This window comes from Erigeron canadensis, chromosome 2 (assembly GCF_010389155.1).
Source record: "Erigeron canadensis isolate Cc75 chromosome 2, C_canadensis_v1, whole genome shotgun sequence".
Lineage (NCBI taxonomy): Eukaryota > Viridiplantae > Streptophyta > Magnoliopsida > Asterales > Asteraceae > Erigeron > Erigeron canadensis.
In genome coordinates, this window is record NC_057762.1 from 37,421,287 (window position 1) to 37,439,659 (window position 18,373).

The 18,373-nt window shown below is 33.4% G+C and overlaps 3 protein-coding genes across 3 annotated transcripts; 1 reads left to right on the forward strand and 2 right to left on the reverse strand.

Moving 5' to 3' along the window:
* The first annotated feature begins 2,460 nt into the window (after positions 1–2,460).
* Positions 2,461–4,178, forward strand: LOC122589534. The gene is made up of 6 exons (XM_043761833.1): positions 2,461–2,649; positions 2,981–3,166; positions 3,328–3,402; positions 3,519–3,644; positions 3,730–3,813; positions 3,941–4,178. Exons 1-6 carry the CDS (start codon positions 2,535–2,537, stop codon positions 4,015–4,017), a joined length of 663 nt encoding a protein of 220 aa, XP_043617768.1. The 5' UTR covers positions 2,461–2,534; the 3' UTR covers positions 4,018–4,178.
* A 456-nt stretch (positions 4,179–4,634) lies between these two features.
* LOC122586878 (protein translocase subunit SECA2, chloroplastic) lies at positions 4,635–11,902 on the reverse strand. Its single transcript, XM_043758893.1, has 31 exons — positions 11,590–11,902; positions 11,348–11,482; positions 11,179–11,248; positions 11,012–11,076; positions 10,742–10,862; positions 10,484–10,575; positions 10,330–10,395; positions 10,188–10,252; positions 10,020–10,107; positions 9,858–9,923; positions 9,650–9,765; positions 9,471–9,561; positions 9,245–9,328; positions 9,050–9,142; positions 8,849–8,944; positions 8,662–8,747; positions 8,482–8,560; positions 8,238–8,351; positions 8,047–8,139; positions 7,917–7,980; positions 7,541–7,830; positions 7,388–7,443; positions 7,094–7,211; positions 6,920–7,000; positions 6,518–6,597; positions 6,227–6,281; positions 6,087–6,156; positions 5,802–5,991; positions 5,595–5,718; positions 5,435–5,509; positions 4,635–5,087 (listed from the first exon to the last, which is right to left on the reverse strand). Exons 1-31 carry the CDS (start codon positions 11,767–11,769, stop codon positions 4,923–4,925), a joined length of 3,168 nt encoding a protein of 1,055 aa, XP_043614828.1. The 5' UTR covers positions 11,770–11,902; the 3' UTR covers positions 4,635–4,922.
* A 1,861-nt stretch (positions 11,903–13,763) lies between these two features.
* LOC122587415 (ribosomal protein S7, mitochondrial) lies at positions 13,764–16,758 on the reverse strand. Its single transcript, XM_043759577.1, has 3 exons — positions 16,645–16,758; positions 15,870–16,508; positions 13,764–14,076 (listed from the first exon to the last, which is right to left on the reverse strand). The coding sequence occupies exon 2, from the start codon at positions 16,501–16,503 to the stop codon at positions 15,916–15,918; it is 588 nt and encodes a 195-aa protein (XP_043615512.1). The 5' UTR covers positions 16,504–16,508; positions 16,645–16,758; the 3' UTR covers positions 13,764–14,076; positions 15,870–15,915.
* Positions 16,759–18,373: the final 1,615 nt, after the last annotated feature.

An 18,373-nucleotide genomic window follows, 5' to 3' on the forward strand; every position in this document is an offset into this window, starting at 1 on the left:
GTGTTTCATTGTATGGTTATTGTATGTGTATGTTGAGATGTTTTTAGGATAGTTGGGTATATATGGAAGACGTTAATGCCTTTGAAAGGTTGGAGATGTGGTGAGAAGGTTGTGGGTGACCCTATATATAAACATCAAAGGCCTTTCAAAAGTAGTAACGTACAAAGTATATACACAAGGTGTTGATTTTGTGTAGACAATGACGATCAAGTTACGTGCAATGAGCATAATGGAGTGCATGATGACATTTCAAACGGGTACTTTTAGTACTTGATGACATTATACGGGTACGATATGTACTTGATGACATTTTACAGGTACTTTTAGTACTTGATGACAATTGTTAATGATATGTGGACGTTGAGGGACATTGAGTACAAGTGTGCAAATCTTAGATCATGTTTGATGCTAATTATGTATTGGATTACATTGATATGTGTTCTTGTTCATTCTTCCCTACGAACTCACCAACCTAGTGTTGACATTGTTTAGTACACTTTTCAGGTAATCAAGAGAATCCTAGAGCTTGATGTGCTTTTGCTAGATGATGGACTTGACCATGGATCCGTGATTCATTACCCGTTGATGGGATTTGCTTAGGATCATGAGTCATCTTTTGAATGTTATTTTTGTAAACTTTTGATGGTTGAATCATGAATGCTCCTTATGCTTTTGTGACATTATAACTAAATTGTTGGGTTCACGGAATCCTTTTAATTTCATATAGTTTCGTTCTACGGTAACTCCATGTTGTGTCATGCTTTTCGATTCATTTCGAGCCTAGCTCGGGGTGTTACATTTTATGTTTTAGATTTTATTTTGTTTTATATCTTTAAATTGTTTATTTTTTATATCGTCAATTTATATAACATTTATTGTCGTTTTAAAAATTATTTTATATAATATAATCGTTTGGTGTACCTTATTTACGGGCCCATTTTTGTTTTTTCGGCCGAGGTTTAATTATAAATCCTCGGAGACGGCCCTGTGGTCACATATAAATACTAGTATTAGTTATAAACTGATATGCTCATTTGTGAACGAAATTTGTTCACATATATATACATTCATATATGAATAAAAAATTATAATTTAGAAATTATAATTGTTTTTTAATTTAAATGATTTTTAGCAAACACGATGACACAGTTTAGCAAACATTAGCATATATGTAACCAGCAACGCGATAACTATTAAGTAAACATTAGCATTTATCACGATGACACAATTTAGCAAACACCTTTTAGTCTTTATCTTATGTTAATGTTAATGCATGATTAAGTTTGATAAAACATAAAAGTAGTTAATAGTAACTGTATTTTCGGTTTACGTCTTAACTTTTATTACTCGTTTTTTGTTATATATGACATTATAAAAGCTATCATTTTATACCACTTAATATCATATATTGACTTTGATTTGGGCTATACAAACTTCATTATTTGATGGCTAGTTCTAGTTGTGTATTAATTGACAAATTATGTTGATGTCTTGAAATGTTTAAATTTGATTGTGAAGTAAATTTCGTACACATTTTTTTTTATGTCATGCTATAATTTAATTTTTATTTACTTTTCATATATCTTTTTGTAAAGTTAGTTTCAATTCAAACGTGCTGCAGATAATTTTAACCAACTATTTGTTGGACCTCCAACCCTCTCCTCATTGAAAATACCTTGAGATGAAAAACCCAAGACTCGAACCCGAGACCTTGGGGATAACTCACCTCTAGGGCCCACATAGTGAATTTAGAAGATACCATTGGCCAACCCACCTAAGCGGAGTTGGTTACTTTTCATATATCTAACTAATTAAATCTAAACTATTGATACATGTTATAAAAAAAAGATAAAGGATGACGCCCTGTCCCTAGAACCAGATTGGATCCCCATCATCTCACCCCGTAAGAGTTATGATACCGATAAAATACATTCACTTAATTCCCACATGCTTTAATCATTTCCAAGGATTGAACCCATCTAATGATGGATGGGTTTGATATGTTATACAAATTGAGTTGTTAAAATTGTTTGTTATTAGAAAAATAAATTAAGTGATGATGATCTTAGTATAGATAAATATCAACTTAATTATTAATTAGTATCACTTATAAGTTTGCCAAAATGCATGACCAGGTCGGTCAGATGAATAGAATAATATGAACATAACAATATAGAACGTGATGTATGATACCTAAACAAATGAAATTCATGCTATTGTGCTTAAATATTACTTTACAATTAGTTGGTAACAGAATATAAAAAAAATGACTCTATATATATTAATTTAAATTTTGATAATATAATGCCCGACTTGACATGCTTGTAAAAAGATATGAAATTTAATTGCCTGTTCAATACCTACTATTAGATATAATATAAACATATTGATGAATTAAAATCTAAGCCTAGCGCGCTATGTGGAGTAGGATATGATTATATATAAGCATAACATATGCTAAGTCACTAGTACTATTTGGTAAAACACATATCTCCTCTTAAGTGTATGTGTGTTGCTTAAGAGAAAATATAATTATGGCTGCTTCTTCCATATTTTCACTTACTATGTTACTACTTGTTCTTGTAATGATCCAATCTTCCATGGCTAGCCTAGACTTCAATTTAGCACCTACTTTCTCTCCTCTCTTTGGTAAGTAATTATTATGTCCTTCCATATGGTCTAATTAATTTTGAAGAGTCATTTTTGCACATAAGAGATTTCAGGTTTGGATCTTACCTAGACTGTTTGGAAACGTCCATACATGGGCAAAGCCCGGTTAGACGCTACAATAGTGAGCCAAAAATGGCTCGCCATCTTGGGATAATTAATCTTTGACAAATGGCCGGAAAATCTTAGAAAAAAAAGTTATTTATATAAACTTTTATATATCATATCCTAGCTATATGAGCTAGCTAGGGTGACATTAATACTTTATGTTGTATGATATATATTGATAACAACTTGTACATGTATTGTATAGATAACAACCGTAAGCTATGTGAAGAAGTCAATTGTGGAAAAGGGAACTGCTCAATTGATGTTACTAAGCCATTTAGTTTTGTTTGCAAGTGTGATCCTGGATGGCGACGCACTCGCCCTGATGATCATGATGATGATGATCATGATGAAGATGATCTTCAGTTCCTTCCTTGCGTTATTCCCAACTGTACACAACATCACTTTTCATAGTTAAAAGTGTTATATGTCATAAAAATTAAAGTGTTTGTTACTTATGTATTTACTAGCAGCCATTTTTGATACTAATTAAAGATCGATAACCTTTTGATGTAAGCTGTTGCTCTCGATCTCTCTCTCTATATATTGCAGGTTCTCTTGACTATACATGCATGCCGGCTCCTCCTCCGACTCCTCCAGTCCCTAATAATATTTCTGCCTTTGATCGTAATTTCTCTAATTCTTTTTTTTTATAAGCCTGAGAGATATATAAGATGAATTATATAACTAATTATATATTGGGGTGTTCTAACATTAGGTTTATATGGTCTTATAATTTTTAGCTTGTTACTGGACATACTGTGGAGAAGGGACATGCAACATGAATCATACGTATAAGCATACATGCGACTGCAAGCCCGGATACACCAATCTCATGAACATTTCCCATTTTCCGTGCTTCAGCAGCTGTACGATTATTGATATCCTTTGTCGTAGAATATATAATATCCTAGTTAGACCTTATGATATATAAGAGTTTAAATTTCGATGCAGGTGCTATTGGTAGCGATTGCAGTAGACTTGGAGTACGATTATTAGACGCAAACGCAACATCTCCTTCTGGTGATAGTAATCAAGGTTTGGCTAATACTTGTTGAGCATGAAATTGAAAAACTTCAATGTGAAATGTACAAAATCAAATTAAAAGTCGTCCAATCTGTCGACTTTGACTCTGACTTTTTGTTGTTGACTTTTGGTTTCATAGGTAACAAATTTCTTCATGGAGGCTTCTATTGGATTGGAATCACAGTCATGACTGTGACCATGGCTTTATGGAAATAGGACACACATATATATGCTTGGGTTGATTGTTTTGTTAAGAGGTCTAGCTTGTTGAGTTGTCATTGATGTTTTGATTGACATATTATATGTATTGATGATTGTTTGTGTATAAAATAAGATCATTACCTAGTAGAAATGAAGAATTATATTTGTAGATTGTATATATACATGCATAGACAATTGATACACACTAATTGATACAATCATATAGAATAATTTTTTTTTTCTTCCAAAAATCATAAAGTTCAGAAAAATAATATAAAAACGCGTGAACTTCAGTTAGTTGTGCTTAACTTTTGATCCTAAATTTCTGAAATTAACCTATAATTATTAATGTTCATTGATACAACAATGTGATTACATTGTGTTGTATTTTGAAATTTTGATCTTATATGTTTGTGGTAGGGGGCCACAAAGAGAATGATGATATTATGCACCAATGAAACTTTGATCTAGAGTTCAAATGTCAAATATATTGACTTCAATAGATTCATCTATGATCTCTATGAAATATTACAACTTTTAAAAAAAATGTAAACTTTCTTAATATATTTTTTGATCATAAAATTTCAAACTCTATAGAATAGATATGATATATGAATATAGATGTTTAAACCTCACTTCCAAAAGAACAGATACTGTATTATATAATTTGAGATGAGTTCTTTAAACTTAGAAAGTACTGACCAAATTTGTACGTAAATGGTACATTCACTTTTGATCTCAAAACTATATCAACAATTCCGACTACATACAAAAAAACACATGACCAAATAATTTGTGTTCGACATTAATGTTACAACTAAATCTACAAGAAGACTAAAACGTAAGACCTATTCTATAATACATGCATGTGTGGTTTGTATTATTGTATATATATGCATATAATCTTTCTAATTCTACGATCATCGTGCATATACTTCTTCAGACTCCATTGAAGATGACCAGTGCCTCACAAGCGATTCCACTGTCAACCTTCGTGTTGCACTAAGCATCGAAATGAAAAACCGACAACCATCAATTTTGTATTCTTCTAATGGGTCCCTGTGCCCAAAACTCCTCACATTCACCTGCAAATTACTCATAACTTATACTTAAAACATATGTCCTATGCAAAGAAATAATGAAGGGAACAGCAACATCAAATATAGACCAATAGTTGTAATGATAACCATTTATCTGTTATTAAACCAATGAGGAAAATTGAGGAAATTGACAAATTAAAATGTTTAAACTCTGCTTTAGCAAGTGCAAAGGTTATTTTACAACTAAGTGAGAAATCTGATGGTCCAAAAAACTTCTTTTCATATTTTTAACGAGCACAAATTTACTTTGGGAGAAATAACTATTTCAGAGACTTGCTTTTTTCACTGGAAAATGAAAATATTGCAATTAATAATCTATCATAGTAGCCTACCGCAGAATTTAATCGATTCATGTTCACAAGATGATCCCTCCAGAAACAATCCAGGGACTTCACAAGAACCGCTCTCTGGATTCAAGGTTAAAATATATTATGAAAAGAACACAGAAGAAAAACTGACAAGCTATAATGGTAGCTTTAGAGAAAAAACTACCTCAACTTCTTTCACATATTCTTCAGCATAACCAGACTCTTCAATTATGTTCATATATGAAGTAATTAATAGATCACCAAGGTACTTGCGCAGAAGATTGGCAGTAACTCGATATCTTCCCTCTCTGCAGTTGACATCTCAAGTAAAAACCTTTAATGCTCAAATGAAAAGGAAACCTAAATTATCAAAAATGAATATTCTACGCACTTGAGTGAATCGTCTGAGCATATGGCTAGCCAGCGCTTCAGTGAAGAAGTTTTTTTACGTATACCTCTGAAGGCATTAGGAGGTTGAGGTAAATTTGAAAACCTGAAGTCATTAATATCTACATCACTCATTTCATGAACATTGGCAAGTGATTGCACTAAGGATTCCACGGTAATTCCCATACACGAATCTGGAGAAAGAGCACATATGATTTATTCTAAAATATGAAACAAAATTTCCAAACTAAGATCGCCAAGTTTAGATAAGACTAAAATTAGGCCTCACCATCTAAAATCTTCCCAGAAATAGCAATAAACTCCTTTAATAGTTTGTCTAAGTTCCAGCTTTTTGGATGCTGTGTAGATTACAGAGATTAGAAATATACAACTAGTCAGAATTTGAATTTAGGTAAAGAGATTCAGTACCTTTAATGGATTAACATTTGCCAGAACAATTTCATCTACAACTGCTTGCATGTACCTAACAAACATTACTAGCACAGTCAGCATGCATGCAATTACGAGCTTGAAAAAAAATTCCAAATTATTTTGAGTTCCATTCATTTTGATTTTGAATATGCCGAAAATAGTGATCTAATCTGTTACATCAGATGTTCACTATAAAATCTACCATTTTTTATCCCAAAAAATGGATGGCAGGGATTTCAATGCATCCAGAAGATGGCTTAAATTATAAGAGGTATGATGGGAACTCACTGGAAAATGTGATGTGAGCAACTCTCAAAATCGCCAGTTAAAATTAACTGTCGGAGATCATAAACATGTTTCCTTTGCACCTGTAACCAGAATATCATGTATTCAGTAGTGCCAACAACAAGAATGCTAAATTATGCACTGGAAAACTGAAAAAGAATACATATTTAAAGAGATAATCTGGCACTTCAAACAGCATAAGTGTATAACTACATTTCCTTCATCTATACAAGCTATATTTTCCAGCTCAACACTCTAATAGCAACTCAACATAAATAACCATAGGTAATCGAACAATAAAAAGATTTTATGGAAAGAAACAGCAATTATCACTGAGAACCCTAGTTCAAAGTAGAGGCAAAATGAATACAAGTGACATGATGATGTATGCTGACAAGTAGGTACCTCTAACACCTCGTCAAACTCTACAAGGCTCTTTCTTATGTTAAAAAAATACTTTTCAGCCGAAACTTGGAGAGACAGAAGCTGAAATTTTTTAGTAATATCAAACAAGTTAGAAGATTATACAATACATGTTAATATGAATCACTCTTTCTAGTTTAAACAGCAAAATCACACCTGACGAACAATTGAGTCACCTTCAATTGGGATATCCTCATCATTTGAAATCCTTGAGATGAGTTTCACAGCCCACTCAGTGTCAAAGTTGAACTTTTGAAACATTTCATCCTGCAAACTGTAACATTGATTGGTTAAAGTTACCTACATTGTTTTGATGGAAGTCAATAAGGAAAAGAAAGAGAAAAAAAAAAAGTTGAAGAAAATACAACTTGCACAGACATTCAGGATGAAGGACTTATTCAACTACTTGATTTGCACTTGCAGCTTTGATAAGTTTACAGAATAACTTACCTGACCATGAACCGTGTTGAGCCTGGATCTCCTTGCCTTCCTGCTCTTCCACGAAGCTTTGTGAAGCACAAAAAATATAAAGTGGTTACCTACTTTCTGATTCTATATGTAAGAATGAAAGTCAAATAACCTGAAATATTCTGGTAGGTATACCTGATTATCGATTCTACGGGACTCATGCAAAGATGTGCCAATCACATGGAGCCCACCAAGTCGTTTCACTTCCAATCCTTCATTGACACAGTGAATTTCACAGTCCTTTAACACTGACAAATAGGCAAGTGCAATGCAAGGACCAAGAGGGTACATCTCTGCTTGTTCCTCTACAAGTCTTTCCAGCTCATCCAAACCCACTGACTGACTCATCTCAATTGACTCCAAAATAATAGATTTTGCTTTCTCATATGTCCAACTCTTATTCTCACTTTTGGATACATATTTAGCTGCAAAATATATTTAAAAAAATCCAGTCAAATAGTCCTACTAACATTAACATGTACGTACAACGAGGGGTTTAAAGGTCACCAACCCATCAGAGCCGTCTTAGCTAGCAAAGCTAATGCTGATGGTCCAATTTTCATTTTGGATAATACCTACACCACAGGGAGATGATAAGAAACTGAATACTACGGTACAGTAATAATATTTTATTAAACTACCTTTTGTGACTTTGGCTCGTCAACCTCAACATCAGGATTTTCATTACTCATATGCATAAGTATGCTGTCCTCTATAACTTCTTGTGCAAGCATCTGATATAAACAACATACTTCACGTCTTCACCACATTCTTTTCTGCCTTAAATTTACTCCATCTACAAGAATACAAGATATTATACGAGCTAACACACCTTTGGATTACCTCCCAATATGATGTCAGTACCCCTTCCAGCCATATTTGTAGATATTGTGATTGCATATTTTCGTCCAGCTTGGGCGACAGTTTGAGCCTCTCTGGCAGCATACTATAACAATAATTAATGAGCTCCAATGTTCACTTTAAATTTTATAAAAGAACATGAATATATCCTCAGAACCATAATCAATCTTATTGGAAGTAAAAATTCCACAGTATTGCTGCATTAAAAAATTAACCTTTGGTCGTGCATTGAGGACATTGTGAGGGATCATGCTTTGCCTAAGAAGAGCAGACAAATATTCTGAATTCTCGACACTGCACCAAAAAGCAAAAAGTAGTATAACATGATAGACATGTTCAGATCACCATGAATCATATATGACGAACAAATTTAAGAGAGAAGACTGTTGTAATACCTAGTAGTTCCTACTAAAACAGGACGACCAACTCTGAACATACTTACAACTTCTTCACGTACAAATTCCCATTTACCGCGCGCAGTCTATGTAATTACAAAAATTTAAAGCATGGTTAACGAATATAATTATATAACTTATTTACATAGAATAATGGTGGAATGGTCAATGGCACTTAATGTCTTACTGCAAAAGCTTGGATAGGCAAATCGTTACGAATGTTTGGCATATTTGTGGGCACTTCAATAACAGGCATCTGGAACATTTTCAAGAACTCCTTCTCCTATAACAGTGTAACAAAAAATGTTGACCTAACAAATCAAGTGAAGACAGCAAGTAATTGACACACAGGGTTTAAAGTCTAAGTAAAATAATAGAATGTCAATACTTCAGTTTTTGCTGTTCCTGTCATCCCCGAGAGCTTTGGATAAAGTTTAAACAAAGATTGGTATGTGATTTGCGCCACTACAACCGAATCCGCCTAAGAAGTCCAGAAAGGAAAATTTTAATAACTCTAAAGAGCTGTCAAGAAGAATGGTGAGATGCCATGCCAAATGACAATCTATCAATCATAATCAGATACCTGGATTTGTAGACCTTCTTTGGCCTCTACAGCTTGGTGAATGCCCTCTGACCATCGCCGTTTTTCTTCCACTCTTCCCGTCAACTTCAAAATAATTAAGCGGATTTTATTAAGAAGGGTAATATGGTAGTTTAAACCATGTTATTGTGCTATGGCTAATAAACATAACTGAAAATCCCCAAATAAGACCAATAAACTAGTTACCACATGAAGATGTGTTCATTACCTCGTTTATAATAAGAGCTTTCCCGTTTTTAACAATGTATTGAACATCTTGGCGATAGAACTCCTTGGCTTTTAGAGCATTCATGACAAATCTACGATATTTAGATAAAACCAAGCTGAATTTGAATGACGGGCTAGCTAGCTATCAGATGAAATCATAAAATAAATAATTCAGTCTACCTGGCCCAAGGGTCATTCTCATCCCATAGATCTTTTGTTTCCAGTGCCATCTCAGCTAAATTAATTCCTTCTTCAGTCAGCTCCACTGAATTATCCTTAAGCTCTATATTGTAATGCTATGAATGAAAGGAAATAAAGAACAGTAAGGCACAGTGGATATTAAAAGAAAGGAATACACACAAAAAGAAAGAGCAGGAAAGTAGAGTACGAGGCCACGAATGAGAAGCTCAGCTACTTTGGCAGCAACCGGATAACGTGCAGCATCTTTACTAGCCTAAGCCGAAAAGAAAGCTTTAGATTTATTAAGATACTACTTTCGTCTGGAACATAAATATGCTTTCATCTTCCCTTAAAGTACAAAAAAATATACCTCGCCACTTATCAGCAATGGGTTTCTCCCCTCATCGATTAGGACGGAATCAACTTCATCAACTATTGCAAAATGAAACGGTTTTGGCCTGATAAACATTGTGCTTTTACTTCCAGGGAAACTTAAAATCAAATCATATATGCATTGTGCGTATAAGTATGATAATACCATCTCATAACCAGTTGGCCACTACTTCCAGCAAGATTGTCTCTTAGATAGTCAAAACCAAGTTCCTAGCACAATCATACTTACCACCGTAAGAACATAATGTGCTGAAAACTCTAGCTAAAAAAACTTAAGAGGGACTCACAGAATTATTGGTGTATGTAATATCACATCTGTAGTTGGACCTCCTTTCCTCAGATTTCATCCCTCTCTATATGTAGTGATAATACACAAGAAGTAAAAAGGAAATTCTAAGTTATATATATTATCAGATACGGATTCATGGTCTAATAACATACTTGAATAAGACCAACAGAGAGACCTAAGAAGCGATGAACACGTCCCATCCACTCGGCATCACGTTGAGCAAGATAATCATTGACGGTCACCACTGTAAATCAATAAACTTATACCAATCAAATCATATTCTTTTGCAGTATCAGACAGCTTACACTGTAAATTTCCATGAAACTAGCTTCCACACAATAATTTGACAGAACTAAGGTACACGAAGAGGTCAACTAACTTGTATGAACAACCATCGAAATTAACCATACCATGAACACCCTCGCCAGTCAAGGCATTAAGATATGCAGCCAACGTCGAAACCAATGTTTTCCCCTCTCCAGTTTTCATCTCAGCAATAGACCCGTCATTAAGCACAGCACCACCAATAATCTAGCAATAGCAAACACCAAACTTTAATCAATTCCTTAAATGGAATCCAACACATAAAAACGTATAAATAAGTAAATTAACTTAATTTAGTTTGGTTAAAGTTCTCATACAACAATGACAACAACAAACATACACACAAAGAGAGAAACCTGGACATCAAAATGGCGCATGCCAAGTTTCCTCTTAGCAGCTTCACGAACAACAGCAAACGCTTCTGTAGTATAATCCTAACTTCAGTAAATATATTTATATAATCATTATATACAAAAAGACACAAACTTTAATGCCATGAACATAAAATAAACCATCTAACAACCAGCTTGAATATCAGCAAGTGTCTCTCCACTTCCCAACCGCCTTCGAAACTCAGCAGTTTTTGCAGTTAGCTGATTGACCATTAACAAATAAGTCAAGATTCTAAACAACATCACAAACATCATAAAATGCAAACAAAAAAAAAAGTCTTCTTTTTTAAGCACTAAAACCTGTTGATCAGAAAGTTTTTGAATTCGATTTTCGAACGAATTAACGAAATCCACAAGGCGATAATAATCTCGAACAACCCAATAATTCAAGCTAGTGAAATCACTCCATGTTTTAGTAACTCTGCCAATATTCTCCTGAAGAAAAAGAAAAAAGCAAGACATTTTATCAAACAGTTGGTGGGCATAAGAAAAAATGTAATCTTTTAGAATATATAGAAAAAACCAAATGAATAGGCTGTTACTTTCAGAGATGCCTTTGGAATTGGTGTCTTTAGAGTGAAACGACGTCGTTGGGTGTTGAAAGAAAGAAGTGGGAAAGAAGTTGTGCGGAGTTTACAGTTTGAAGGAGATGAGGGGTGGTGGGGGTTAGTGGGTTTGGTGAAAAAAGAGGGGGTTGTGAGTGTGGAAGAGAAAGACGCCATTGTCGGTGTGGAGGCTGCACTCTGAGCTGAGTGTAAGCCTTGTGTGTATGTATAAATATATCTGACTGTATCTATGTTGGTCTCAGTTGGAGGGATGAGAAACAAGTGCCAAATTTTGTTGTTTCTTATACACGAACCGTCATGTTTGTTTTTTCACCAAGCATCCGAGAATTTTATTAGATTTACACATTTCTATGTCTTGGAGATGGTTTTGAAAGAAAATAAAATAGTACTCCAGTATGAAGATGTAGTAGTACAATAAAAAAATAAAAAAAAAATTTAAAAAGTTTGCAAGAAAATAACATGAGCATTCTAAAAAAAATTTCTCCTTCTTAAAAATGAACTAACATTTTTACGTAAAGGATAATGGGTTGGTGATCTATTGGTAAAGTCTTTAACTTTGGAGAATCCACTTGGGTTTGAGTCTCACTTTTCACATTTATAGGGGTGGATTAATATGGATTTTTTCGAGAGTCGTAGTTTCTAGGCATACGTGTAATTTAGGAGTAGGAGTTTGATTAAGAAATCTGATTTTATAGAAGATTAGAAATGGTTCTATTTCTATAAATTATAAAATGATTAATCCACCAAACTAAATAGCTTAAAAATCTTCCTATAATGAGATGATGACATGTGAAAAAATCAGAGGCAAAATTAGGAAATAAAATTAGTGAATACCACATGTCACTTTCTTATTGTTTTAAGAGATTTTTAAGTTAATATTTAAAGGGATTTATCATTTTTCCTATAAATTATTACCAACTTTCAAAGTATCTGTCATCTAGAAAATGGTTAACTGCAACATTATCATAGGATTTGTTACGATTGAACCACAAGTCATGCTAAGACACAAATTTCGTTATGAACTCATCAAACTTATACTTTGCTTGATTATTTCAGTTTGTTTAATATGTAGTAAAATATAATTATTTTAGATTTCATTATCATGATTCTCACGTTATACTCCATTATTTTGAGTGTGAGGATAATTGGTCGACCACCGATAAGCGATATATCGGGTACCTTAACTTGTAAAGGAATTTATTTTAAAAAATAAAAACCACCATCAATCTAAACATAAGTATTATATAACAATATAGTGCCTCAACTCATGTTTTTGACTCGATTTGTTTTCGGTCAATAATTTCATAAATCATCTCTAAATATGTATCACAATGCATATATAATACACTTAATAAAAAAAAAAAAAAGATAGTTATAATCAAGATCAAAAATGTTCAAAATAAATGTTGGAAGCCTGAAGCATTGAAGATAAAGAATTATTGAAGATGAATTAAAAAATTAAAGAATTGACCTATGAAAGAGAAAGTAGTGAATGGAACTATGGAAATTAGAAACCTAATTTTTGTTTTAACTCATTTTCAAAAAAATAATAAAAAAAATTTTTTTTTACCAAAATGACCGATAAGTGTCGAGTTTGACCAAAAGTTGACCAAACGAAAAGCTGACCCAATAACCCATTTCGTATCAGTTGAAGACCGATATCCGATATATCACCGATACATCGGCCGATATGGCCGTTATTTGTAACACTGAGATGTATGCTCTCTTGATTCTTGATATTACACGAAAATTATGTTCTTACCAAAACATACATCTTATATCAGACCATGAAGGGTACCCATTAAGTTCTTTTTTTTTTGGCGTTTCAGGGATTTCCGTACATCAAATTTTTTGCGACGTAGTAGCCAACTAAATAGTAACATTACTGCCCCACATTCACATTAGTTTCATACGAAATAGGGTCCTCATCTCAATTTATCTTTTTCTCTGGGTCTTGGGAATATGATTGTTGAACTTACAAAACAAAACATCCAAATTTTGGAATAGATGTCACTTACACTACCGTTTTAAGTACATTAAAGAAACTGTTTACACATAATAATAATCAACCAAGATGCCCTACAACTAATCTCTACATTAGAAAATTTACTAACAAGAACCAAAATCGACGTTAATGACACTTAGAAACATAATCAAAGTTACGTTTGCATATGAAAAACTAAAATTTATGCCACAAGGATTCGTATAAAATCATCGTACAAATCCGCATAGATATGGAATGCTAAACACACAAGAGGGTATGAAATTTATAAAAGATGTAAAATGGTTGGTTCAACCGTTCAGGTGCAAATTTTGAGCTAAAAAAATAGCAACATCCTTACTAGCAGTGGTTCAGTAAACAAAATTCATTTATTCATGGAATTGGGATTGGAGTTTCCTGGCATCCTCAATCTTCACCAGTCCAAAATATAGTACTGAGCAACAATAAGTGATAAAGAAAACCTGTAAAATTTGACAAAACAAAAAAAAAAGAATAACTTTATTAAAGATGCGAAATGTTCCAATCCTTCTTCAAGTTGTAATTATAAAATTAGTAATGCAAAGACCAACATATCAGATGATCAATGTACCAACAGGTATCACATCAAGACTCCTGAGACTACTCAAGCGGTGAGGGGACACACAAGTGAGTGAAGTGACCATAGGTGACAAGGTTTGGAACTGAAGAAGAATAGAACTCAAGATAATTTGACAACTAAACAAGCAGAAGGTAGAGACATCATAGATTACAAGCTCCCGTTTTGATTGAACGATAGGCTAGTCTATATCATAGAAACATTGTAAAATGATGTTAAGTCCCATCATGATTGTTGTGGTATCATAACAATGTAGACTGATAATTAAATTGTTTTCCGTACAAGCACAGAACATGAGGACATGATATGTAAAAATTTACTCTAACCAAAGACCCAAATGCTGGGCAAACTTACTGTACCATTTTGTGTATATTGGTGAAAACTTACAAGTTTAGGAACATAGAATTGATACAAAAAAACAACAGATGCATCATCGGCAGATATATTCACAAGTGACTATCAACATGCTTAGAGGCCTATGAACTCCAGATTGAAAGAAGAAAAAAAAGGTGAGCTTGGCAAGTTTCACTTGTATTTCATTCTAATTATACCCCGTGTTTTTTAGAATAGGAATTACTTCAAATTATGTGCATCTTATTTGTTGTTCTGGTACATCAAGTTGGAATTATTTGAGAGCTTGGCAAGTTTTAGTGTCCCACAATTGTTAAATGATACATCAAAAATAGTTTGTACTGACTGCACTGCAACTTGTGAGGAACTCCTTAACATGATGGAGATATAGGATAATAAAGCTATTATACGACAAAAATATGTTCCTAAACATCATATCTGAGTTGCAAGTTCTAATATCGCATCCTGATTAAATCTAAATCGCTCTGGTTGACCATTGACCATAACAACAGTTCTCCTTTTGAATGTGTGATAGTTCAAAATTTGGTGCCGTGACCTCTCCAAAAACCATCATCTGATGCCATGTTTCTCTGATCATTGGTTATTTCAATATCGCTACTTATAATATGTTTGTGGTCTGATTTCAGCTATTCTATTCAAAAGCTTGAAAGCTTCCATTCTCCACGTTTGGTTTCATTTGGTATGACGGGTGTGTAACCATACCATTAAATGAGTGGGTTAAAGTAAAGAGGGTCTGATCCTAGCATAGTGGTGTGAGAGGGTCTCCATACCATATACTCTTGAAGTAAATAGAATTTTAGGTTGCATGCAACTAGAATAGTCTTGAATTATGTCAGCATATGTATCTGTGGGTGTATTACAACACTCTTACATCTACTCCATAAGACTACTAAATTAGCACTACAAATGATTAGTTATTAACAGTACATGGCATCTCAGCCTCACCATGTAATCTAAAACTTCCAGATAAATAATAAAAGTATGAAACCACAATACAAAGCAGGACCTATGTGCACACGGCTCCAATGCTTCGAGGGCAAAAGGGCATTGTACATACAAATTCTCTGATACAAAGCAGGGCCTACTAACAAAAACTTGAATTATTTTTTTCACTACAAACCAAATCAAAAAAATGAAGACGAAGAAACATTTCTTAAAACTCAGGTCAAACTAAGGGTTTCTGGTCAAAGTGACTGGGCACCTACTAAAATATTACAGGTACAACAATAGAAGTGATATAAAACGAAAGATAAATAAAAAGCTTGGAAATTTAAGAAGAAATCTTACTCGATAATCCGATAGAACGAAAAACCAGCCCTGTCGTAGCTCCGTATTACCACCATCGAAAATGTGCATAACTCCTATTGTTGGCAGCAAGATCGTGAAGATTCTCCCTTTTCTTACGAGCAGTTCCCCTCTTCCTATACGCATCCATTATCTCAGCAAACAAACACTCATCCAATCCTGAGCTATGATTAGTCCGTCTTTTTTTAGCCGCATCGAGAATCCAACGAACAGCCAATGTCTGCTGACGATCCTTAGCCACAACTCCAGGAACATCATATACATTCCCAGCAATTCTCACTCTAGCCACTTCACAAATCGGTTTCACATTCTCTAACGCATCGGATATAATCTGAACCCCATCGCGGTCAGTCTTAGCTAAACGATGAAGCGTTTCATTAAAAATAGCACGAACTCGTGTCTTTTTGCCCTGTTTCATTCTAAAATTGACTAGTTTGTGGACTAACTGTTTCTTATCACCATCTATACCGCCCATATAGTTGAGTATTTCGGAGCCAGTGTAGACGGTTTTCGAGTTACTAGTGGTGGAATAATGGTGTGATAAAAGTGGTGTGATCGGCGAACACGAACCGTATAGTTGTCTTACGAGACCGTAACCGGAAACAACTCGAATCATTTTACCTAAGGTTAAATAGCCTAAAATGAGATACAAAAACTGAAAATAAAACTTAAATTACTTATATAGGCTAAATATATACACTAAATTGTACTTAGTTATAAGATTAAAAAAAGTAATAAATTAAAAGAATGGATTTACCTGAAATGGAGACTTTTGTAGCTTTGATATCGGAACCCTAAAAATGAAGGAAATAGGTGGTGGAGGGTTAGAAAAAAAAAAGAGAGGGGGTTTTGTGTAAAGATGAGATTTTTAACTTTTCACTCCCACGAGTTTTTTACTATTTTAATTTTACAACTTGGTGTTTGGAACAAAGGATATGAATTAATGTTTAGGTTTCAATTACTTGGATTGATAATCCAATAAATCCGTTTCAGTTACTTGGATCGTCGGGTTGAACCGTTTAGGTTTTATTAGTATTTTATATAAGTTTTCTTTTGTAAAAATACTATCAAGTTTATCATTAGATAATATAATCAAAGTATAAATACACTCACTCAACAAAGATACTGTTTTACATTATTACAAGTATAAAAGAATTACAAAAACTAAAAAGTGAAAATTTCAAAAGTCCAACCGAAGGATGGTTTGAAACCTAAAAACAAACAGTTTGAATTGAACAACCCAAAAAGACCAATTTAATCGGTACAACCTTAAGTTTAGCTTTTAAAACATTGATATGAATAAAATGAAAAATTAAAATAATATAATAGAAAACCGATGTAAACTTCAATATCCAAAAATTGCATGTTAGGTCAGATAAAGCTTAAACGAGGCAATTGGTGGGTTTCGGGTTATTTGAATCTGAAATAGAGATTTGGACACATTAATCAAAACGAAAGATTTAAGTATAATACAAATTCTTATAATATACATAAACAAAAGTTTCAATTGGATATATCGGTTATTTAAATAGGAGCATGTTATTTTGAGTCCAACTTATTTTGAGTTCATGTAACTTACACATGTGTAAGTTGTGTAAGTTAACTTACACATGTGTAAGTCGTGGTGGCGGTGGTCGTCATCGCAGAAAAATCATGGTGGTGGTCAGAGATAATGGTGGTGGTGGTAGGAGGTGGTTGGGATTTGAGAAAATACAAGAAAATCAATGAACTCAAATTGGACTCAAAATAAGTTAGACTTAAAATAATTTCAATTTAAATATTTTAAATATTTATAGATTATTGACTTATATCGCTCATGTGTCAATACAAAGGTAAAGACTAGTTGCATATACTCGTAATAAACATTAAGAAAATATATTTAATAATTTCAAATATAAAACATGTTTCGTATCTATCAAACATATGTATCTTTGCTATTTTGATGCTATATTTTATGCTTCTTAATTATTAAGAAACTAATTAAATTATCAAGGTAAATAAAACCGTGAGCAAATAATGATCAGAAATGATAGAAATAGATTTTGATTCAATTGAACGCTTATTGATAAGCAAAAACTACAAAATGCAAAGTTTCATTATAAGACAGCGACTCCAAAGGCAATCCGAACCGGCTAGAACAAGCAAAAACTCTACAGTCTTCGATCTTCACTTTTGCATGCCATCTAAAGGCTTTACTTTAATCAGCTTCTTGTCTTCACTTTGTATGAAGAAAATACCAACAAAAATCAGGACTCATTTGACAGGAAAGAAAATATGACAGAACTCAATATGCACAAAAGGGTTTAAAAAAAATAATGACTAGATAAATAACATGACTAGAACCCACCTCACCATTCCGAATACGTTTCCTGCCATTAACTCTTGAGGCTCTCAAGGGTCTGCATTTGTCTCTTTACTATCCGGCCAGTCGATACAAGGGGGCTTTGCCTTTTTCTATTGATCAGTCTCCCATATTTACCATGAGG

Coding starts and splice junctions, on each gene's coding strand:
- LOC122589534 (XM_043761833.1), top strand. CDS start 2,535: ATGGCTGCTTCTTCCATATTTTCACTTACTATGTTACTACTTGTTCTT. Junction 2,650..2,980: donor TACTTTCTCTCCTCTCTTTG/GTAAGTAATTAT, acceptor TGTATTGTATAG/ATAACAACCGTAAGCTATGT. Junction 3,645..3,729: donor TTTTCCGTGCTTCAGCAGCT/GTACGATTATTG, acceptor ATTTCGATGCAG/GTGCTATTGGTAGCGATTGC.
- LOC122586878 (XM_043758893.1), bottom strand. CDS start 11,769: ATGGCGTCTTTCTCTTCCACACTCACAACCCCCTCTTTTTTCACCAAA. Junction 11,077..11,178: donor ACTTGCTGATATTCAAGCTG/GTTGTTAGATGG, acceptor ATTATACTACAG/AAGCGTTTGCTGTTGTTCGT. Junction 6,282..6,517: donor TGCTCACATCACATTTTCCA/GTGAGTTCCCAT, acceptor AATGTTTGTTAG/GTACATGCAAGCAGTTGTAG.
- LOC122587415 (XM_043759577.1), bottom strand. CDS start 16,503: ATGATTCGAGTTGTTTCCGGTTACGGTCTCGTAAGACAACTATACGGT.